Source organism: Pelodiscus sinensis, chromosome 11 (assembly GCF_049634645.1).
Source record: "Pelodiscus sinensis isolate JC-2024 chromosome 11, ASM4963464v1, whole genome shotgun sequence".
NCBI lineage: Eukaryota > Metazoa > Chordata > Testudines > Trionychidae > Pelodiscus > Pelodiscus sinensis.
Genome location: NC_134721.1, coordinates 39,715,706 through 39,738,591, shown reverse-complemented (window position 1 = coordinate 39,738,591; position 22,886 = coordinate 39,715,706). Strand labels below are relative to the sequence as shown.

At 46.0% G+C, this 22,886-nt stretch overlaps 1 protein-coding gene across 1 annotated transcript in view; it reads left to right on the top strand.

The window, feature by feature from the left end:
- Positions 1–20,132: 20,132 nt before the first annotated feature.
- Positions 20,133–22,886, top strand: part of SHISA5 (shisa family member 5) — a 62,059-nt gene continuing 59,305 nt past the window's right edge. The window contains exon 1 of the mRNA XM_075939348.1: positions 20,133–20,368. Within this exon, the coding sequence (XP_075795463.1) occupies positions 20,308–20,368 (61 nt within the window). The 5' untranslated portion in view covers positions 20,133–20,307. The remainder of the gene's footprint in view (positions 20,369–22,886) is intronic.

The following is a 22,886-nucleotide window of genomic DNA, read 5'->3' as shown; positions in this document are numbered from 1 at the left end:
TTATCAAATGCTATATTTTAAAAAGGTACTCAAAATATAGGTCATTCATAATTTAGTCTAAGGTATCCTAATACATTAATCCATCAAGTATCTAGCTACTATGTAAACACAACAGGTTGCTTCCAAAGGCCAGTGTCTCTATTTTCATGCTTTAATGGTTTTCCTTTGTGGTAATAGCTCTCTGTTTCCTTTTTGCTTGCTTTTGAAAATTATGAAACTAGTTATGGAGATGTTGTGCAATGGCTTGTATGTTCCTCACATTCTCCCAGTGCTAAGATTCATGCCACAGCTGAGCATCTTTAGCAGAGATGCTATGGTTCCTCTTAAGGCAGAGGCTTCTATCAGTGTCCTAAACGGTCAGGAAGTGAATGAGAGTGTCTATTAAGCCAACCTATTGATATGCAGATTAATAATGACTTTTTTCAAAATCCTCTCATGTATTGTATCTTGAAGAGAGCAAAATAATAATTTTTAGTCTGTAAATGCTAATGTATCTTACTTAATAGCTAACGTATGATCCTAGATCTATACGCTGCATATCCTACATATAATTCCTTAACTTAATTATACAAGCTCTGTAACAATATATGTACAGGAAATAACCATTCACATTCTAAGAATAAATGTTAACGGGTAAGCATCACCTTTACTGGGTGGTGCTTGCAGGCAGGGGGCTGCTCCAGGTCTGTGGGCCTGCTGTGCACAGGGGTGCTCCAGCCTACCCAGAGCAGCCCCCATCTGAGGCAGGGGGACTGCTCCAGCCTGGTCTCTGCACCTACCCCTGTTTAATCAGTTAACTGGTTAAACTTAATATTTGACTGGCTAACTGATTAACCAGGATTTTACATCCCTAGTGGACAATTATTTCACACCTAGACTATTTCTTATTACAAGACTTAATTTTTTGTGCCTAATTTTTTGTGGACTCAGCAATGTTTGTGAGGAATTAAAATAGTTAATCACACTGACCTGTGATATGGAAAATCCTTTCTTAGGTAAGTTTGAAAATGTTAACATTTCTTTGTTTTGAGGTCAGACAATGCAAAAGTGAATGAGAAAATTTAAATCGCCTGTTTGACTATATTAGCATACAATTATCTCAACAATTACTGCACCAGAAGTATAGCTTATCGATTTCCTGACACTAGAGACATAAATAATGATATTTTCGTGAGTCGTAAATAGACAGTGTCTGGTCAGCAAGCTTGAAATTGTCCTAGCTTGTCACAGATTCAATAAAAATGTCACCTCTAAGTTCTTCATGCAGTAATTCAGAAAGGGGAAAAATTCTTCAGGCTTTCCCTTCCCTCTCTCCCTGCTCTTCTCCTCTCCCCCCCCTGCAAATGTGAGATGCATATGATGATGCACGTGCTCTCGTGTTTCTATTATATATCACAGTAAGTCACAATGTCTTGGGTTTAGGGTTTAATTTTGTTTTTTCTGAACAGCAACACTTGCTTTTGGGGTGGTTTTCACACCCCATCCCTTCAAAATACATGCATCTGTATATTCATAGGGGATTGCTTTAAAGGAAGGTCAATTCTTGGGCTGATCATCCTTGACGGAGTCTGCATGGAAATCCTGCTTCCCCACAGTTGATAGAAATTAACTGCCCTCATTTGGATTGCATTAAGGTCTGCACATCCCAGTACTGATAAATACAGGGATGCCCTTCCCACATGTGAGTGTAGGTCAAGTATAGCTTTTAGCTACTCTAAGGATTGCATTCTGCTTGTTAGCCATGCAATCCCATTGACCTCAGTGAGGGCTGAAGATATACTATCAGAGTCGAGATAAATTGGGTTCCAGATTTTTAATGCAGACTTTTCTTTTTATGTTAATCTGAGAAGATTTTCTGGAGTGAGGGTATAATCTTAAATCTGTATTGGTAAAAATGATGTGGTGCTTACAGTAAACTTGAAAGTATCAGTGATTTTGTGCATAAAAGACTGACACTCTTTACTCTATAGTATCATGTAACAATTACTGACATGACTATTAAAATGGAGGGTAATTCACCAGCATTCATTACATTTAATTGCTCTCAAAACCTTTAGTTGTGAAGATCAAGAGCCCAATCCTGCTCCGAAGGTAGTTAATGACAATGCTCTTGCTGACTTCAATGGCTGTGAGATCAAACTCCTAGTAACGTGCTTTGCCCCTGGTGCAGTGAAATACATTTTACATAACCTAGTTAGCTCAAGCCTGCCAAATTCTGAGTGCCCTTGGTGATATGCTGAGCAACCCTAACTCTATTGTTGAAGTCATGGAAGTTGAGAGGTCTCTGGACCTCAAGCGATCAGACCCTTATTTTGTACAGGCTATAGCAATTATGCACAGAAAGATGTTTGAAAATGTTACCTGTTTTTCTTGAATTTTGCCCAACTCTGAGACTAATTACCCTGTCGAAACATATGTTACCAGCAGGGATTTCCCTACACTCCCCCTATGGGGGTGTATACCCCCCTGAATTTCCCCAGCACCCCCTATTTTGTGAACTATGGTGTCATACAGCTCACTTTCACCCTCACGGTGTCACCCCTCATCAGCCCTGACACACCCTTGTAAATTCGAACACCCTCCCCCCCTCCGCAATTTTAATTTCTGGGGAGGCTACTGGTAAACAGTCCTTCTTGGGAGGTCAATTTTTCTTACGCATTCCACCTCTATCTTAATCAGGGTTGGGCAAAACACAGCCTGTGGGCTGGATCCGGCTGCCCAGTATTTCTGTATAGCCCAGGGGTGGGCAAAAGGGCCACTGTGGGCCAGATCAGCCCGCGGAGGCCCTGCCACTCCCCTGCCCCCAGGCCAATTAGGACCTGGGAGGGAAGCGCATGAAGTTTCCTCTTCCCTGCTCCCATCCTGCAAGGAGCTTGCAGTGCTTAAGCACCACATGCTCCTGGCAGGGTGGGAGGAAACTTTGCTCCCCAGACCCTGATTGGCCTGGGGATAGGAGGGGCAGTACGTGAAGTCTCCTCCCACTGCCAGGGGCATGGGCATCTAGGGGAACCTGCCGGGGGTCGGCGGGGCAAGATACTGCCCAACTCCCAGACCAATCATGGTCTGTGGGTGGGGAAGCATTGAAGTATCCGGGCCCTGCCCCCTTCTGGTGCAGTCTGGGGCCACTTCAAAAACGTATTACCCACCCCTGGTGTAACCCATGTAGCTGATTGGCAGAGCATGCTGGCAGCATGTATTCAGCTACCCCTCCCTGCATCTTGCTCCATCCTTCAGCTGAGCTATTCCCAGGAGCTTCCTACTAGCTGTGTGGGGGTGGGGAGGGAGTGCAGAATTCAGGGTGTCCTCCTGCTCCTATATCCCCTCTCTGAAGAGCAAGGGTCAGGGAGAGGGAGACACACCATGGAAATAAGAACATACTGAGTCAGACCAAAGATCCATGGAACCCTGTCGACAGTGGCCAATACCAGATGCCTCCGAGGGAGGGATCACAACAGGTAACCCTCACATGATCCCTCCCCTGTCACCCACCTCCAGAGAAACAGAGGCTAGAGACACCATTCCTACTTATCCTGGCCAATAACCATTGATGGACCTAACCTCCATGAATTTATCTAGCTCTTGACTTGTTACTGTTAAGTTTATCAATTTGTTCCAAAACCTCCTCTAATTACACCTCAATCTGGGACAATTCCTCAGATTTGTCTCCTCAGATTTGTCACCTAAAAAGAATGGCTCCGGTTTGGGAATCTCCCCAATATCCTCAGCTGTGAAGACCGAAGCAAAGAATTCATTTAGCTTCTCCACTATGATTTTATCATCTTTGAGTGCTCCTTTAGCATCTCAAATGTCCAAGGGACCCATTGGTTGTTTAGCTGGCGTCCTGATTCTGATGTACTTTTAAAAACATATTACTATTACTTTTTGAGTTTTTGGCTAGCTGTTCTTCAAATTCCTTTTTGGCTTATTATATTTTTACACTCAATTTGACAAAGTTTATGGTCCTCTCGATTTTCCTCACTAGGATTTGACTTCCACTTCTTTTACCTGGTTACGCCACAGTGGCACTTTTTTGGTTCTCTACTGCAAATTAAAAAGCACAATAATACATTTAAGTTGGGCCTCTCTTACGGTGTCTCTGAAAAGTTTCCATGCAACTTGCAGAGATTTTTACCTTTGGCACTATAGCTTCTAATTTCTGTTTCACTAACTTCCTCATGTTTGTGTAGTTCCCCTTTCTGAAATTAAATGCCACGGGGCTGCTGAGGAGTTTTTTCCACCATAGAGATGTTACATTTTATTATATTATGGTCACTATTTCCAAGCAGTCCAGTTATAGTTAGCTCTTGAACCAGATCCTGCGCTCCTCTTAGGACTAAATCAAGAATTGCCTCTCCCCTTTTGTGTTCCAGAACCAGCTGCTCCAAGAAGCAGTCATTTCAGGTACAGTAGAGTCCAGATTATCCGACCTTCGGTAATCCGACATTCCGCTTTATCCGACCCTGCAGCTCCCGGGGACAAAGCAACACCTGCAAGAGAGGCATCAGCGACTCCAGGGCGCGGGCCGGGAGAATGGCCCCGCTCGCTGCCTGGTTGCTCTCCTGGAGCTGCTAATGCCGCTCTTGCCAGCGCCGCTTCGTCCCCGGGAGCTGTAGGGAGGGAAGGGGCCAGGGCCAGGCAGGGATGGGGACCAAGTGGCTCCGGCTACAGTAGAGGCCCTGTCATCTGACATTTTTTTTAATCCAACCACCTGTTGGTTCCGTTTAGGTCGGATAATTGGGACTCTACTGTATCAAGTAATTTATCTCTGTATCCTGTCCTGAGGTAACATGTGCGCAATCATATGGAGATAGTTGAAATCCCCCACTATTACCAAGTTTGTTTGTTTGTTTTAATTTGATAGCCTTTCTAATCTCCCTTAGCACTTCATAGTCGCTATCACTATCCTGATCAGGTGGTAGATAATAAATCCCTACTGCTATATTCTTATTATTGGAGCATGGAATTGTTATCCATAGAGATTCTATGTAACGTTTTGGCTCACTTAAGATTTTTACTTCATTTGATTCTACATTTTCTTTCACGTATAGTGCCACTCCCCCAGAAGAGAAGCCATGGGTGGGGTGGGACTGTGGGAGCAGGGCAGTCACCAGCCCCTCCCAGAGCTCACACCACCCTCACTGAAATCCCTGCATACTGGTCTGATATGAGTCAGTGTGCCCTTATAGTCAAGAAGGCTACTGGCATATTAGGGTGCATTAGGAGGAGCACTGTCGGTAGATCTAGGAAAGTAATTATTTCCCTTTATTTGGCACTGGTGAGGTCACATCTAGAGTATTATGTGCAATTGTGTTAATCAAGGTATGTATTTTAATAAATATTACAAAAGAATTTGCAGTTACTGTAGTTACCGTAGATGTCTGTCAGTGTGAGTTAAGGGCATCTGTTTTTCAGTGTGACTAACTCACAAAGTGAGTAGCAATAACTGCTTTTAGAAAGGCTCTTAAAAAAATCTTCAAATCAGCATTTTATATGATATACAGGCAGTCCCCGGGTTACATGGATCCGACTTACATCGGATCCCTACTTACAAACGGGGTGAGGCAACCCTACACTAGCTGCTTCCCCCCAGCAGACCAGGGAGACGCGAAGCTAGCGCCCCCCTCCCCCCCCAGCAGACCAGGGAGACTCGGAGCGGCTTTTCTCAGCAGACACCTCAGCTTGAGAATAAAGGACTGAGGGAAGTGAGGCGTGGGAGAATAAAACTGAGCTCTGGAGAAATGTTTGGCTAGAGTTTCCCCTACAATATGTACCAGTTCCGACTTACAAACAAATTCAACTTAAGAACAAACCTACAGTCCCTATCTTGTACATAACCCAGGAACTGCCTGTATCTGGGCCACATAATGTCTTGACTTTGAGGAATATGGTGGCCTCTTGTGGGGAAAATGTGCAATACACAAAAATAGAAAAACTGCAGCTAGAATATGTATTTTCCTGAAAAGACCAGGATTATGAATAGCTCAAATAAAAGGACTCTAATACCCCATAAAGGGGAATAGAGCTTATGGAAATTGCTGTTAGTTGCCAGTTTAATGAATAATTCATACTGCCCCCAAATCTTTCATGATTTCAAAGATCCAGACATATAAATGTTTCCTTGTGACCTGTTAAGCCTGAGATAAGGCTAAAAGTTTACACACTACTGTGCATCATCGAGTACTAAACAATTATCAACAGTGAAGTGAAACATATTTCACTACTAGTGACAAAAGAACTCTTTATAGCTTCTCTAAACAATCTGGTATAGGACTCATCTAATCATTTTACATTAATTAGACTTAAACTATAAGTCCATGTGACACTAGTTACAAATTAAAAATCAGTCATGTTTTTATAGAACAGAAAATTCTCAATCTTGTTTTGAATGCCAGAAATAAAAAATGCCATTGAAATAATAAAAAAAGCCAAGTACTCTAATGCATCGTCTTACAGTGTACATAGATTTTTGTAAAATGTGAAACTTTGAAAGTGAGTAGAGTATGAGTTGTATTGCTCTCTTCCAGAACCTGAGTACATCTGAGTTCTAGTAGTGACCTTTAGACCTTTCACCTATTCAGTGAAGGACTTCACAGGATTCCTCTGTTCATGGACATGATCTGGTTATGCTAGTTCCTTAATACAGAATCTTTGAATTGTCTTAAATTTCTACAGAATATGCACTTTGAGGTCCATACTGACCCAGTCCTCTGAGGTGCTGAACCTCCTCCTCTTAGATGGGCTTCAGGATTAAAGAGGTTGTCTAGTGCCTTACCCCACTGGATCCTATAAAGTGGATTTGATCTCTTAGGCTATGTCTAGACTACAGGTTTTTTTGAAAAAATTTCACCTGCATTTAGACTGCCGCCTGCGTTCTTTCAAAATTAAATCAACAGTGGTAAACCTTATTGTACAAGGAAGAATGCCTTTTTTTGAAAGATCTTTTGAAAAAAGGCGTTCTTGACCACAAACAGGGCTTTTTCGAAAGAGCATTCAGATTGCCTGGGTGCTCTCGCTTTTTTGAAAAAAGTTGTAGCTGTCTAGATGACCTCTTTCAAAAGAAGCTTTTGAAAAAGCTTTTTGAAAGAAGCGTGTAGTCTAGACATACCCTAAAAGTACTATAAATCAGGATTAATGCCACTAAAGTTAAGGGCAAGTGTAAAAATTGTTTGAAGAGTCTCCAGTCCAGTGTAGGTAAACAGTTTGATTTCTCCTTGATAAATTGGATAGATGCAAATGGCAGATGCTGAAATTCTGAACACTGTATGAGCCAAAGTGAAGTACCAAAACACCAAATGGAGTGTCTCAGGATACATGGTCACACACTTATAGCTGATGATGGATCTCCCAGAAAAATTATTGCACATATGCAAAAATGTATTCACTATTTAGCCTAATAAAAAGGAGCCTTGCTGGTCCCTGGAAGTACTCACAGAACCTAGATCAGCAAGCCCAAAAGATTGAGGGATACACAACATGAATCATCTATTTAGTAGGCTGTGTCAGTTTCTCCTTGTAAGGACAATCTTATTACAGGCAGTCCCCGGGTTACGTACAAGATAGGGACTGTAGGTTTGTTCTTAAGCAAATCTTTTGCCAAAGGCACATGCCAGTATAGACGCTCTCTTGCACAAATACTTTTAATGGAAAAACTTTTCCGTTAAAAGTATTTGAGCAAAATCATGCCAGTCTAGACGCAGCCATTGAGTTAAACTTTCTCCAATGTACCAATAAATTGCTGTGAGGAAGGAAAATTGCTTAACTGTGCCTCTAAAGTGGAGTAACATTCCTCATGAGGGTGCTAAGGATATCCCCAGCTGGAAGATGCCGTACCTGTGCAGAGCATTAGTAAAATGCTGTATTACTGTTAAAATGCTCCAGGAAGAATATTTTTTAAGAGTTCTGGTGTGGATGGAAAGCTTGCAGATTGCAGGACACTGTCACTGACCTGAGGGGCTTATCGGGAAGACAACAAAAATATCCCCTGGGGTAGGGAGTACATCAGTGGCAGGGATAATTATATTTTTGTAACCTTCTAGAGTGGAGAGGGCAGTTTCCACATCTTTGGGTTTTTTGGTTAAATATTAGACTTGTGTGTACTACATAAGATCAAATGGCTTACGTTGATTGACTATCTTTGAAAGGCTTCACATAAGAAAGTTCTCTGAAAATGCCCTTCAGACACCCCTGGACCAGCTTTGTCATCAGCTTCTTTTTTTCCTGTACATCCATTTGAAAATGACACTTGCTGGTATCCCTCACCACAGCACAAACTGGCTTTAATTATTCAGTTGCATTCAGTATGAGACAAGTGGGACAGCTTCTATTTCACTGCTAAGCTTCTATCCTTCTATTTCAGAGAGTGCATGTCTCAACCTTCAGCCAAGCTACCATCACAAGTTTCCTGTGATGTCTAGGAAATTCTGCAGAAATACTCAATGAAGAATAAGGGCCATTAGTGCCTAATCTTGCAATGAACTACCCTCAGCCCCATTAGCATCAGTGGAGTTGCATATGGAGGCCCAAATCAAGCCCATAATCCCCTTCCTGAGGAAAGTAGTGGAGTGGATATTGAATCTGTAACCCAAAAGTGGTGATTACTTTGAGATGTGCTGGGTTTCATGAATGCCAAAAGTCTGTACTGATTTTTATATGGTTCCCTCTTGCTCCCATCTATTTAGTAATGCTATGCAGTAACAAGGATGGCCAATTAAATTCACGGTTCTCTAGCACACCAGACTTTTGCAATAGACGAGCCTAAAATGATTTTTCATTAATTCTCTACCATGCCTGTAATGATGGACAAAGCACCATTGCAGACAATATTTTGATGGTACATGCTCTGAGACTGATCATATTAGTCCACCATAATACCAATATTTTCCAGTGGACTATGTCATTCCACAATGTCATTGACTTACTCTCCCTCCCCATTAGGCGCCTGAGAAGCAGGGGATATATTGCTTGTCTATTGCATTACGTGGTGAAGGAGACAGCAGCCCTCCACTAGCTGATGGAGGGATGTGGAGTCAAAGCAGGGATGTTAGATATCAATTAATTTAATAATAATTTGATAGTCCCCGGGGGCGGGGCTGGCAGCCGGTGCTCTCCGGCCCCACTCCCAAGAGAGCCCCTAGCAGTACTGCCCAGCATAATTATTTTCCTTCACTTTTCCCCTCCCCTCCTGATAATGTATAATGGGTATTTGCTAGGGATGTTAAGGACTAGTCGATTATCTGATAAGTATTGGCTTATCAGATATCTGTCAACTAGTCGATTCCCCCTTCCCTTTGCTGCCTCTATCAGAGGTGGCAAAGGGTGGGGAGGGAAGGGCTACTTCAAAGGGGCAGCACTGCACAGCTGAGCCCGGGATCAGCTGTGCAGTGGCTGCCCCTTTGAAAAGCCGCCTCAGCATTTCAAAGGGGAGCTGTGGAGCCCGGGGTCAGCTGGAGACTCCCCAGCTGATCTCGGGCTCCATGTGGCATTTCCCCAGAACCCAGGGTCAATTGGGGAGTCCACTGTTGACCCCGGGCTCCATGGCTTTGAAATGCACAAGAGCCGCTGGGAACTCTTGTACATTTCAAAGCAGGCACCTGCGTGCAGCCCAGAGTCAGCGGGACTTCGTGCTCGCCCCGGGCTGTACGCAGAGTTCAGCATTCCTCCTTTGGAATGTACAACAGCCCCTGCTGGAGAAAAATGGAGGTGCCTTGCCATCGACTACTCAACTAGTCAATTAACCGCAATTTAATATCCCTAGTATTTGTATCTCAGGACATGTGCACTTCCCATGCAAAGAAGTGTGTTAAAAGGAGTATTGAACCTTTAATTTCTAATTAAAATACTTCACAGCATTATAACTGTGCCAATTACTGAGACAGAGGTAGCAGTGTTGGGGGTGGGGAGAGGCAAGCAGCTCTGCGTAAGCTGATAAGTGCGGGGAGCTGGCTTGAAAGCCTGTTTCCCACGTGTACTGGCTCCCGCCTACCCCCCTCACACTCTGTGCTGCTGCCTCTCTATCAGAAGCAGCAGCACAATGGGGGAGGGGAGACAGGCAGCTCCACAGGATCTGGTGCTTGTGGGGAGCTGACTTAAAAGCTGGCTTGTCACTAGTACCAGTTCCTACGTCCCTAACCCCCTTGCTGCCTCTGAGGTTAGGTACCTGTCATCAGTGTGATTATGTAAAATCTATTTGATTCAGCTAATTCTCTGTAATACAATGCTTTAAAAATATACATAGAGGAAAAGGGCCTGTTATCACCGCCACTTAATTACACCACATTGGTAATGTCCTTTCTAATGTTCAAATTAATCAGAAAAAAAACAACAAATGGTCTGGTAGCACTTTATAGACTAACAAAACACATAGATGGTATCATGAGCTTTCGTGGGCACAGCCCACTTCTTCAGATGACCACAAAAGCTCATGATACCATCTACATATTTTGTTAGTCTATAAAGTGCTACCAGACAAATTGTTGTTGTTGTTTTTCTGTAACAGACTAACTCGGCTACCCCCGAAGCTCAAATTAATCAGGATATTTTGTTTCACATGAAGATGGATTACAGGCTGTTGAACACCATCCCTGATGATGATGCTGCACACGCGGTTACAGAGATCTGCAATTTTGTCTTCACCCACAACTATTTCCATTTTGGAGACTATATCTTCAATGAGTGGCACAGCCATGGGCCCCACAACCTGCCAACATCGTTATGGCTGACCTTCAGCAAAGTTTCCTCAGCTTTTGCCCTCTTACTCTACTTACACTACATCTTCATCATATGGAGTCATGGGAAAGAGACTCTTGAATTTCACAGGGATTTCAACAACTTCCACCCCATCATCAACCTCAGCCTGGACCAGTCCATGTGAGAGATCCACTTCCTTGACACTATAGTACAATTACATGATGGACACATTTCTACCACCTTTATACCAGAAACCTACCAACCATTACTTACCTTCATGCCTCTAGCTTTATGCCTCTGTTGTTTACTGCCATGCCCTAAGATACAGCCAGATTTGCTCAAATCCCACAGACAGAGACAAACACTTACAGGATCTATATAGAGCAGGGGTGGGGAACCTCAGTCCTGGGGCCTGGATGTGACCCCCAAACCTCAGCATTGGGGAGCCCGTGCTGGTGCTCCAGCCCCCTACTACCAATCTACAGGGCTAGAGCACACAATCTATTAATGTATGCTCCTGTAGGCTTTGGTGTGAGAAGGGACTGTGGGGAGTGTCTTTCTCCTTCTCAGTCAGTGCTTCTTTGCTTCTTACTTGTGGCCCCTGGCTGATTTTTCTGTGGTTCAGCAGCCCCTGACCCAAAAAAGTTTCCCCACCCCGATATAGAGCATTCTTAAAACTGAAATACCTACCCAGAGAAGTGAAAAAACAGATCAACAGAGTCAGAAGAGTACCTAGACATCAGCTAATTCAAGACAGGGTCACAAAAGAAAACAGGACACCATTTGTCATCACCTACAGACCACAACTTAAACCCCTCCTACGCACTATCAGCAATCTACAACCTAACCTGGAAAATGACCCCTTACTCTCACAGGTCTTGGGGGACAGGCCAAACCTCACCTACAGACAAGCCCTTAACCTCAAACAAATTCTTTCCAGTAATCACTTCCATCATACTCATTCAGGAACCCACCCCTGCAATCAAGTCTGGTACCAACTTTTTCCACACAGCTATACTAGTGAAATCACAACACACAAACTACCACATCAGCGACTTGTATAACTGTGCATCCATCAATATGTTCTGTGCCATCAAGTGCCAGCAGTGCTCCTCTGCCATGTATATTGGCCAAACTGGACAGTCTGTCTTTGACAAAGGATTAATGGACACAAATCAGATATTCAAAAGATAACACACAGAACATTTTAACGTGCCTAGGCACTCACTAATGGATCTGAAATTCACCATATTGTTTCAAGCCAATTTCACAAGTCAAGTCCACAGAAAGCCTTGGAACTTAACTTGATTTACAAGTTTATTCATACCTCTATTATAGGAATCAAAGACATTGACTGGATGGCCAGCTACATTCCACATCCTAATAACATAAAAAACAAACCATAGGTATTTAGAGAAGATACTAACTGTTTCTTATCTGCTTCATGTAGCATGGACACTCTAATTGACTATTTTCTTCCCTCTTTTTTCTTCCTTTTCATTCTTTCCCCCCATCCCCTATTTATTTAGAAACTAGACCTTTAACTCCATTCATCTGAAGAAGTGGGTTGTGCCCACGAAAGCTCATGATATCATCTACATGTTTTGCTAGTCTCTAAGGTGCTGCAAAAGTTGATTAAGATTTCGTGAGATTGTTATTGTTCCATATACAAAAGGTCAGTTGTTTTGTGTGTACAGCATCCAAAAAAACTCCCCCATTTTAAAGAGAAGCTGTAAATCTGATTTTTTCCCCCTGTTTTTACATAGCAATGTAAACCACAGTATGTTGAGTAAAAGAAGTCTGTATCTTAAGTAATTCAGTTAGCTTCCCTGCTCAATAGAACTTGGTATAATTGCTGACATTACATCAGTATTTCCTTGTACTCAGGTGGTTAGGAACCTGAGAGTTCAGGGATAGGGCAGCAAGAACTGAAACCTTTCAAACCACAAAACTACAGTGAGGTTCAGACAGGGAACAAAGATCTTTCCTTTTTTGTAATTATATTTCTAAAGAAAGAGCATTTAAAGCTGCTGCCATGCTTTTCTCTCCTACAGACAAAGATAAAAAGAGGAAGGGAAACAGTATAGGCTAGGGGTGGGGAAGAGTACTATCTGCCTACTTCATCAACAGGGTTTGCAATGACTAGCTCTTCAACCTTTTAAAGTCCTGGCTTAACAAGGCCTTGGCTGGGATGATTTAGTTGAGGTTGGACTAGGTGACATCCTGAGGTCTCTTCCAACCATATGATTCTATGAACCACATTGCTCTACATCAAAGTCGCTGCAAACTGGTAAATGGTATACAGGCAATCCCCGGGTTACATGGATCCGACTTACATCGGATCCCTACTTACAAACGGGGTGAGGCAACCCTGCACTAGCTGCTTCCCCCCAGCAGACCAAGGAGACGCGAAGCTAGCGCCCCCCCCCCCCCCCCAGCAGACTAGGGAGACGCGGAATGGCTTTTCTCAGCAGACACCTCAGCTTGAGAATAAAGGACTGAGGGAAGTGAGGTGTGGGAGAATAAAAGTGAGCTCTGGAGAAGTGTTTGGCTAGAGTTTTCCCTACAATATGTACCAGTTCCGACTTACATACAAATTCAACTTAAGAACAAACCTATAGTCCCTATCTTGTATGCAACCCGGGGACTGCCTGTACTCACCTTTTAAGAAACAAAGCAATTAATGCCCATTCAATATTTTGGAAACTACTTACTGAAATTATCTACAAAAGTTGATAATCAGTATACATTTGCAAAATATTAAAATAAGCAAACAATATGAAAATCTTTGCCATTCTAAAGAATATCAGTAGAACTGTTTGATCCACCTGCCATATAGAAGCGATGCAGATAACTATAGCAAATTGAATGAGAAATGGGGGATTTGATGTTAGCCCAAAGGTTGCGTAATAGGAAGTGAGCCTGAGTCATAAGCCCTTGTATTAGAGGCCTGGTATAAGGCAAGACCTGCTCATAGAATTTGGAAAAAACAGGGCTTAAAGGAAAAAACAAAAGTGCAAGTCAGCGTACTTATCTAAACACCTTCCAATATTAAATGATACTAGAATATTCTGATATCAAGGATGGAACAAAAACATTCCCCCTAAGGACAGGAACCCACTGATGCATCCTAAAAAATAAGGTCAGAATGACAATCTGTGATAAGTTTTAATCCAATATGCATAAATTAGTCACATCAGAGGATAGTACTTATGTTAAAGGGGCACTGGTGCAGACCTCCCAAATGGAGCTCATTCACCACAGGTTGAGAATCCCTGATCGAATCACATTACTGCTGATGTGGTAAGTAAGCGAGCTGTCCTTTGCCCACTAAGCCGGGGTGGCCAACCCGTTGGAGATGAAGAGCCAAAATAGCAGTGGCTAGAGTGCAAAAAGCCATGTACCGGAGAGGGGGGCAAGAGAACTGAGCGCAAAAAAAGTTGCGCAGGGGGAAAATAGGTGCTGGTACACGGTCCCGGGGCATACCATCACCAAAAAAAGCACTGGGAAGGGGTGAGAGGTGCAAGCTCTGGGAGGGAATTTGGGTGCAGGAGGAAGTAGAGAAGAAGATGTTGGCAGAGGGAGGGGGCTCCAGGATGGAGAGTGTTGGGGTCAGGTGGAGGGTTGGGGTGCTGAGCAAGCTGCAGGCTTGTGGCTGTGAGGATGCAGGAGTTTGGGCTGGGGTACATGAGGGGCTCAGGACAGGGAGGCTGGTGGGCTCAGGACACAGATTTGCAGTGTGTGGATGGTGCAGGAGTGTTGTGGCAGAAGACTGGGGATGTGGGGGTGCAGGAGTTTGAGGATGTGAGAAGCTCAGGACGGGGGGTTCCAGTGTATGATAGGCTCAGGTTTGGAGTCTGGGTGGGTTCAGGAGTGTTATGATGCTGTGGCCAGACGGGGGCTTGGCCCCAATTGGCCAGGCTTCATTTTTAAATAAAATGTCAAACACAAAATGTTTCAGCGTTGTCTTTATTTGAGAGGGGTGGAGAACCTGTTTTGAGTCAGGGGTCACTGACCCACAGAAAAGTCAGTCAGGGCCACACAAGTGAGATGTAAAAGAACAACCCGTCCAAAACCCCCTAAGCCTCACTAGTGTGGCCCCAACTGTGCTGGTGGGGGCAGGGGCCAGGATGCCAGTGGGTGCTGGGGCAGGGTACTTGTTGGGGGTTGGGGGGGAGGGGGACAGGCACTGGTACCTGGGGATCCTGTAGCTGCGCACCAAGGCACAGGAAGTGCGCAGGCTGCTCCCCCGTCCCCCAAACAGCAGCGCGGTACCTGAAATGCTGGTCTGTCGTGTGCCCGATGCCTTCCTGCATGGGGGGAGAGAGGGGCCCGGACCATTCCAGCAACAAGTGCTCAGGCATCATGCGTCTTGCCCCTCCACTCCCCACAACAGTGTGTGCCGCTGGAGTTGGTGCGGTCCTGGATCCCCACCCTCTCCCCTGTGTGCAAGAAAGCAGCAGAGGAACAAAGTCCGCAGTGTGTGATGGACTGGCATTTTAGGTACTGCGCCAGCCATTGGGTGGGGGAGAGCAGCCCATGTACTTCGGGGACCTGGTGCACAGCTGCACAACTCTCCCTACCCCATAGGAAGCCTGCGCTACCTTTGTGGTCCCTGGAGGTAGCATCAGCGCACCATTCATCTTGGGGGTGGGGAGCAGCACAGGGGAGCTGGGGGCTGTTGGGGAGGGCAGGGGTGGCTTCGTGAGTCGCACTTTTGAGGGAGGAAGAGCCACATGCAGCTTGAGCTGCGAGCTGGCCACCCTTGCACTAAGCTGTTTCCTACAATGTATCAACATCTAACTACAGGCTACTTTGTTGGACCACAGAAACTGTTAGGAAAGCAAAACTCTACATGCAAATAAGTTGGCATTAACATTGTTAAAACTACATTTAGCAGTAGGGGCTCATCCAACTGTTACATAAATCTATAGATGCAGCACATGTGCGTATGCGCGAAACGTCACATCCCTGGTGAGGGGAAGCAGCAAGGAGTAAGAGCTAAAGCCACTGTGTGGCCAGCTCTGGGGGACAAGGAGAGGAGGAGGAGGAAGTAGCTCTGCTTGCTGCTGTCTTTTCCCCCCTCTCCCCAGGCCAGGGAGGTTAGGGCAGAGGCCTGCGGCATTTTCTCTCTGCTGTCCCCAGTGGCTGGGAATCGCAGCCAGTGTGGGGAGGAGGCAGTGCCTGCAAGAACAGAGCTGCACAGAGCCATGTGTTCCCTCCCCAAGAGCTGTGCCAAGTAAATGCACCAATCCCCTCCTCTCCCTCACAATGAACCCCTCATTCTTGGCCCTATCCCAAGGCTTGGGGGCTCCCACAATTTATTAGCCCTGGGTTAATCCAGACCTGCGGGTGGGGGAGCCCTGAACTTCAGCAACCCACCCCCTTGTGGGGCTGGAGTGCAAGAGGAACCTGATGCCCTGAGTAGTGTGAGTGAAGTGAGGGGTTTTCTGCTTCGGAGGTGGGGGGTCACATCAGCGAGGGGTTTTTGGTTTGCTTCTTACTTGATCCCAAACATTTTGGTGGGCCACTGACTCAAAAAAGGTTCCTCACCCCTGGGTTGGACAAATTTTTCTCCTTCCATAGTCGTCTTATGATCTGTAACTTTCTACAGACAACTCAGATGACTGCAGGCGTGGGTGTCAGTTACCCACTTCACCTTGAAACAAGATTAGTTAACTTCTATTTAAAGAACACATTTACACATGACAGTTTTGATTCAATATTTTTCAAAATGAAACTCCTTTCTTGCATGGATTTGAATGAATAAAAATCGGTTACCTTTGGCATGTACTTGCCCTAGAAAGCTCTCTAGTGTCCAGAACTGGTCTCCAACCAGTTCTGAAACAGTAGCCAACTAGCCACATTCAACCTGCCAAATAGCCACATGTGGCTAGTGCATTGGACATCACAGGTCTAGAATGAATGCAAAAAATAACAAGCCAGAAACTCCTTCACATTGGTGCTGACAATGACTACACCTTTGGTCCTGATCTACTCACTTTAGCTTTCTATGTCAATTTCCCCCATCAAAGTAGTTCATAATTATATACATCATGCAGAAGCTGGGAGGTTTAGTTAATTTTACAGAGTGTTTTTGGTGGCCAGCTTTGTTTTCTTCATTTCTCTCAATAGACAAGGAAGTCTGTCTTGTTCCTAGTCTGTTTCTCTTGGTTTTCATGGCTGGTATCTCAGGTACAAGTTGCAGCACTGCAATTCATGATTTACACTTGCCAAAAGAAAGTTAAATTAAAAATCCTTTTGAAACAAACTTCTGTGAGGCTAGTGGGTCAAATAATTATCTGAATTCCCGATGCGAGAGGCAAACATGGTAGGAGACCGGACTGGCTTACAGGGGAAATCCTTGGTGAACTTAAGCACAAAAAGGAAGCTTACAAAGAGTGGAAACTTGGACAAATGACCAGGGAGGAGTTTAAAGGTATAGCTCGAGAATGGCAGGGGGTTATCAGGAAGGCGAAAGCGCAAATGGAATTGTGACTGGCTAAGGATGTGAAGGATAACAAGAAAGGTTTCTACAGGATGTTAACAAGAAGGTGATCAGAGAGGGTGTGCGGTCCCTACTGGATGAAGTAGGTAACCTAGTGACAGATGATGTGGGGAAAGCTGAAGTACTCAATGCTTTCTTTGCCTCTGTATTCACGGACAAGGTCGGCTCCTGGACTTCTGCGCTAAGTGACGCAAGATGGGATGAAGATGGACAGCCCGCGGTGGGTAAAGAACAGGTTAGGAACTATTTAGAAAAGCTAAACATACACAAATCCATGGGTCCGGACTTAGTGCATCCGAGGATACTGAGGGAGCTGGCAAATGTCATTGTGGAGCCGTTGGCTATTATCTTTGAAAAGTCGTGGAGATCAGGAGAAATCCCGGATGACTGGAAAAAGGCAAATGTAGTGCCCATCTTCAAAAAAGGGAAGAAGGATGATCCAGGGAACTATAGGCTGGTCAGTCTTACCTTGGTTCCTGGAAAAATCATGGAAGGGATCCTTAAGGAATCCATATTGAGGCACTTGGATGAGAGGAAAGTGATTAGGAATAGTCAGCATGGATTCACAAAGGGCAAGTCGTGCCTGACCAATCTGATTAGCTTCTATGATGAAGTAACTGGCTCGGTGGACATTGGGAAGTCAGTGGATGTTATATACCTTGACTTTAGCAAGGCTTTTGATACGGTCTCCCACAATATTCTTGCCAGCAAGTTAAGGGATTGTGGATTGGATAAATGGATGGTAACATGGATAGAAAGATGGCTAGAAGGCTGGGCCCAGCGGGTAGTGATCAATGGCTCGATGTCAGGATGGCGGTCAGTTTCTAGCGGAGTGCCCCAAGGTTCGGTTCTAGGACCGGTTTTGTTCAATATCTTTATTAATGATCTGGACAAGGGGATGGATTGCACCCTCAGCAAGTTTGCGGATGACACTAAGCTGGGGGGAGAGGTAGATACCCTTAAGGGCAGAGATAGGGTCCAGAATGACTTAGACAAATTGGAGGATTGGGCCACAAGAAATCTGATGAGGTTCAACAAGGACAAGTGTAGAGTCCTGCACTTGGGACGGAAGAATCCCAAGCATAGTTACAAGCTGGGGACCAACCGGTTAAGTAATAGTTCTGCAGAAAAGGACCTGGGGGTTACAGTGGATGAGAAGCTAGATATGAGTCAACAGTGTGCCCTTGTAGCCAAGAAGGCTAATGGCATATTAGGTTGCATTAAGAGGAGCATTGCCAGCAGATCCAGAGATGTCATCATTCCCCTTTATTCGGCTTTGGTGAGGCCGCATCTGGAGTATTGTGTCCAGTTCTGGGCCCCCCACTACAAAAAGGATGTGGACGCATTGGAGAGGGTCCAGCGGAGGGCAACCAAAATGATTAGGGGACTGGAGCATATGACTTATGAGGAGAGGCTGAGGGACTTGGGTCTGTTTAGTCTGCAGAAACGAAGAGTGAGGGGGGATTTGATAGCAGCCTTCAACTTCCTGAAGGGAGGTTCCAAAGAGGATGGAGAGAGGCTGTTCTCAGTAGTGACAGATGGCAGAACAAGGAGCAATGGTCTCAAGTTGTGGTGGGAGAGGTCCAGGTTGGATATTAGGAAAAACTGTTTCACTAGGAGGGTGGTGAAGCACTGGAATGGGTTACCTAGGGAAGTAGTGGAGTCTCCATCCCTAGAGGTGTTTAAGTCTCGGCTTGACAAAGCCCAGGCCGGGTTGATTTAGTTGGAACTGGTCCTGTCTAGAGCAGGGGACTGGACTTGATGACCTTCTGAGGTCTCTTCCAGTTCTATGATTCTATGATTCTGTGAATGATCTAAAATCTTAAATAAGGTTCCTATATAATACCTGAGACTCTCACAAGCATGAATCCATCATTAACAACCCCTCGCAATAAAGAACTCATTTTGCAAATTGTCATATAGTCAAAAATCTAAGGGTGAATCTCAAATGCAAACTAGTCCGGTTAAAGTAAACTCAGCCTTGGTGCAAAGTAACAGCTGCTAAATTCCACAAGGGGGCAAAAATCTCTGTTTTACAAGACTAGATCCATTTTGGGCTCAGCTTTACACCCACTGCTCAATCTGGTAGCAACTCTGTGAATTTAGGGTGTGTCTGCACAGCTCCCTTACCTAGAAATAAGCTATGTGATTTGTGCTATTTTGAAATATGGAAATAAAGGGCTATTCCAAAACATCCCTTAACCCTTGTGCAATGAAGTTTACAGGGACGTCAGAATAGTAAGGCAATTCTATTTTGATATAACAAGCTTGCTCTAAGACGTGGAATAACTCCAGTATCGCGAAATAGCGCTGCAGTGTAGACACAGCCTTAGTCTACAACTAGTGTGTGAAGGACTGACCGAGGTTAATTTGATTTCTATACCAATGTCCCTATGTGATACATCCACCCTAGAGCTGACGGATATGCCTACAAAGGGGGAAACTAAAAATGTTGCAGGCAAACTAAAAAGAAACATGCCCCAACAGGACCTCAGTAGGTGGAGCCATTGGCTCTCTGGCTGGGAAGAGCCAGTTCCTGCCCAGTCCTTGCCCTGGGGGCCTGGCACCAGCAGGGCCAGCGTTTCTCCACCAGTGGTGCCAGTGGGCAGAGAAGCCTGGGGACTGCATGTGTGTGTTGTTATTTTACAGCCTTTTATTATTTTTGCACTTTTTACACCCAAAAATGTCGTTGCCCGCCCAGTGACCGTTCAGTTGTGTAAACCAATGTGTTGTAATGGTAGAAAACATGGGGGCTGAAAAGTGCAGGTACTGGGGGGGGGGGCCTTATTTTTTAAACGGGCACTTTAGAAAACAGCGGTTGAGCGCGCGCTAGGAGCTCGCTCCTTCCCGCCCTCCCGCAGCCCCTCGCGCGCCCCGGTCAGAGTCTGGGCACCGGGCCCACGTCAGCCCGCCCCGCCCCGCCATGGCTCGCGGGGGCTGCGGGCGGGAGGCGCCGTCACAAGGGGCGGGGAAGGGGGCGCTGAGCTGCCGCGGTGACTCTCCCTCCTCCAGCCCCGCAGGGGGAGTCTGCGGCCGGGACTGCGGGCGGGCTCCGGGCCGCCTGGCTGGAGAACGGGCGCGAGCGAGCGAGCAGCGGCTGCCCCGCCAGGAGGATGGTTCCCTCCCGCGGCTGGAGCCTCCCGGCGCTCGGCGTCCTGCTGCTGCTGGCGGGCGGTAGGTGCCGGGGGTGAGGGCCGGGCCGGGCCGCTCCCTCAGGCGCTTGGGGAGGGGGGAGAGCCTCAGGCACCACCTTGGGACCCCCCCCTTTGAAACGGCACCACCGCAAGGGGAAGGGGCAGTACCGGTCTGTACTCGGCAGGGGGACTGCGCCGCCCGGTCCCGGGGAGGGGCCCTTTGCATCAGACCCCCAGGGCCCCGGAGAGCCGAGTCACTCCCAGCTAGGCGAGTCCCAACCAAAACTCTTCTGCCTCATACTGGCTGCGAAGGGGGATTAGAGGACTTCTCAGAAATTGTCCGGAACATCTTTTCCTGATCTCATTCTTCAGAACACTGACCCTGGCATCTCTTCTCACCGAATGTGTGTCCTGACATGTTTGGGACAGGCTAGATATTAACATTAGATAGGATTCCCTCTGCCCATCCAGCAAAACTGTACTATATTAGGGTGGGTGTGTTTAGCACATCAAGTTTTTTTGCACTAAAAAGGAGCTATTGGGTACAAGGCAATGGTTCTCACACTGCAGTCTATGAACCTCCTTGTGGGCAGGCTGCAGCTCCAGGCTCATTCCCCTGCCGCCCCCCACAGCTGGGAGCCTGTGCTGGTGCTCCAGTGCCAACTTCCCACTGCAGTGGAGGGAAGCCATGAGCTTTGCAGGCCGCATCCAGCTTGCAAGGGGAGCGAACAGGTCTGCACATTACTGTTCCCTCTCGCTCTGGCTGGGGAATGGCATCGAGGAAACTTCTTTCCTGGAGACTTTCCCCACAGCATGAGATGGTGCCTGAGAGCAGCAGGGGTCGTGGAGCCAGGTAAGCGCCCCCGATCCTCCTCATGTCTGGACCCCACACCTCTATTGCCCTTATACTAGGGAAGTACAACGAAGATGGGGTTACTATAAGGTGGGTGAATAAGTGCCTGGAGAACCATTCTCAGAGATCAGTTATTAACAATTCACAATCCTGCTGGAAGGACATGACACAATTGGCGTTCTGCAGGGGTCTGTTTTGAGACCGGTTCTGTTCGATATCTTTATCAGTGATTTAGATGATGGCATAGAGCATAGGCGGGGAACCTTTTTTGGGCTGGGGACCACACACAAGTGAGAATAATTTAAAACAAAAAAACCCCCACCAAACCCACCAAATCCTTACTAATGTGGCCCCTGAGTGAGAAGCAGAAAGACACTCCTCACATTCCCCTCACACACCAGAACCTTGGGGGGGGGGGGGCAGGTTAGTGCTCCAACCCTACAGGGAAGTGTTGGGGAAGCTGGAGCACCAGCACAGGTTCTCCATTGCTGGGGGAAGCCCTTAGTCTCAGAGGCCAGACCCAGGAAATCCTAGGGCTACATCCAGCACCTGGGCCTGAGGTTCCCCATCCCTGGCATAGAGAGTATGATTATTAAGTTTGCAGATGATACCAAGCTGGAGAGGTTGCAAATGCTTTGGAGGATAAGGTCAAAATTCAAAATGATCTGCACAAGCTAGAGAAATGATCTGAAGAAAATAGGAAAAAGTTTAATAAGGACAAATGCAAAGTGCTCCACTTAGGAAGGAAAAATCAATTTCATACATACACAATGGGAAGTGAGTGTCTAGGAAGGAGTACTGCTGAAAGGGATGTAGGGGTCATAGTGGACCACAAGTTATACATGAGTCAGTGTGACACTGTTGCAAAAAAAACAAACCTGATTCTGGGTTGCATTAATAGGAATGTTGTGAGCAAGACATGAGAAGTCATTCTTTCTGCTCAACTCTGTGCTGATTGAGGATGTGAAAGACTAGTCTTTTGACTAGTTGATATCACCCCTCCCCTTTTGCTGCCTCTATTTTATAAAATACAAGGGGCAGCTGTGGAGCCCGGGATCAGCTGGGAGCTCCTCAGCTGATCTCGGGCTCCCTGTGGCATTTCCCCAGAACCCAGGATCAGCTGGGGACTCTCCCACTGACCCCAGGCTCCATGGCTTTGAAATGCACAAGAGTCCCCAGTGGGGGCTTTTGTGCATTTCAAAGTAGGCACCCACGTGCAGCCTGGAGTCAGCAGGACTTCCTGCTGGCCCCGGGATGTATGTGGAGTTCCGCATTCCTCCTTTGGAATGTACAAGAGCTCCAACAGGGGCTCTTGTACATTCCAAAGGAGGAATGTGGAAGTGCCTATTGACTAGTCAATGGAAATTCCGTGGACTAGTCAGATAACTGCATTTTAATATCCTTAGTGCTGATTAGGTCTCACTTGGAGTATTGTGTCCACTTCTGGGCACCACATTTCAAGAAGGATGTGGGGCTAGACTGTCACTCCTTTCTGCTCCAGGACTCTACATCCCACCCAAACCCCTTCATCCCTATCTCACTCTCTGGCTGCTCCCTCCCACATGCTGGACCCACGCTTTTGGCCCAACCCCAGAGCCTAGTGGGGGCTCTCAATATCTATTAACCCCGAGGAACCCAGAAGAGTTAATTTGCCCTTTGGGAAGCTCTGAACCTTTGTCCTCCCTGTTCTCTACCAGGAGTGCCA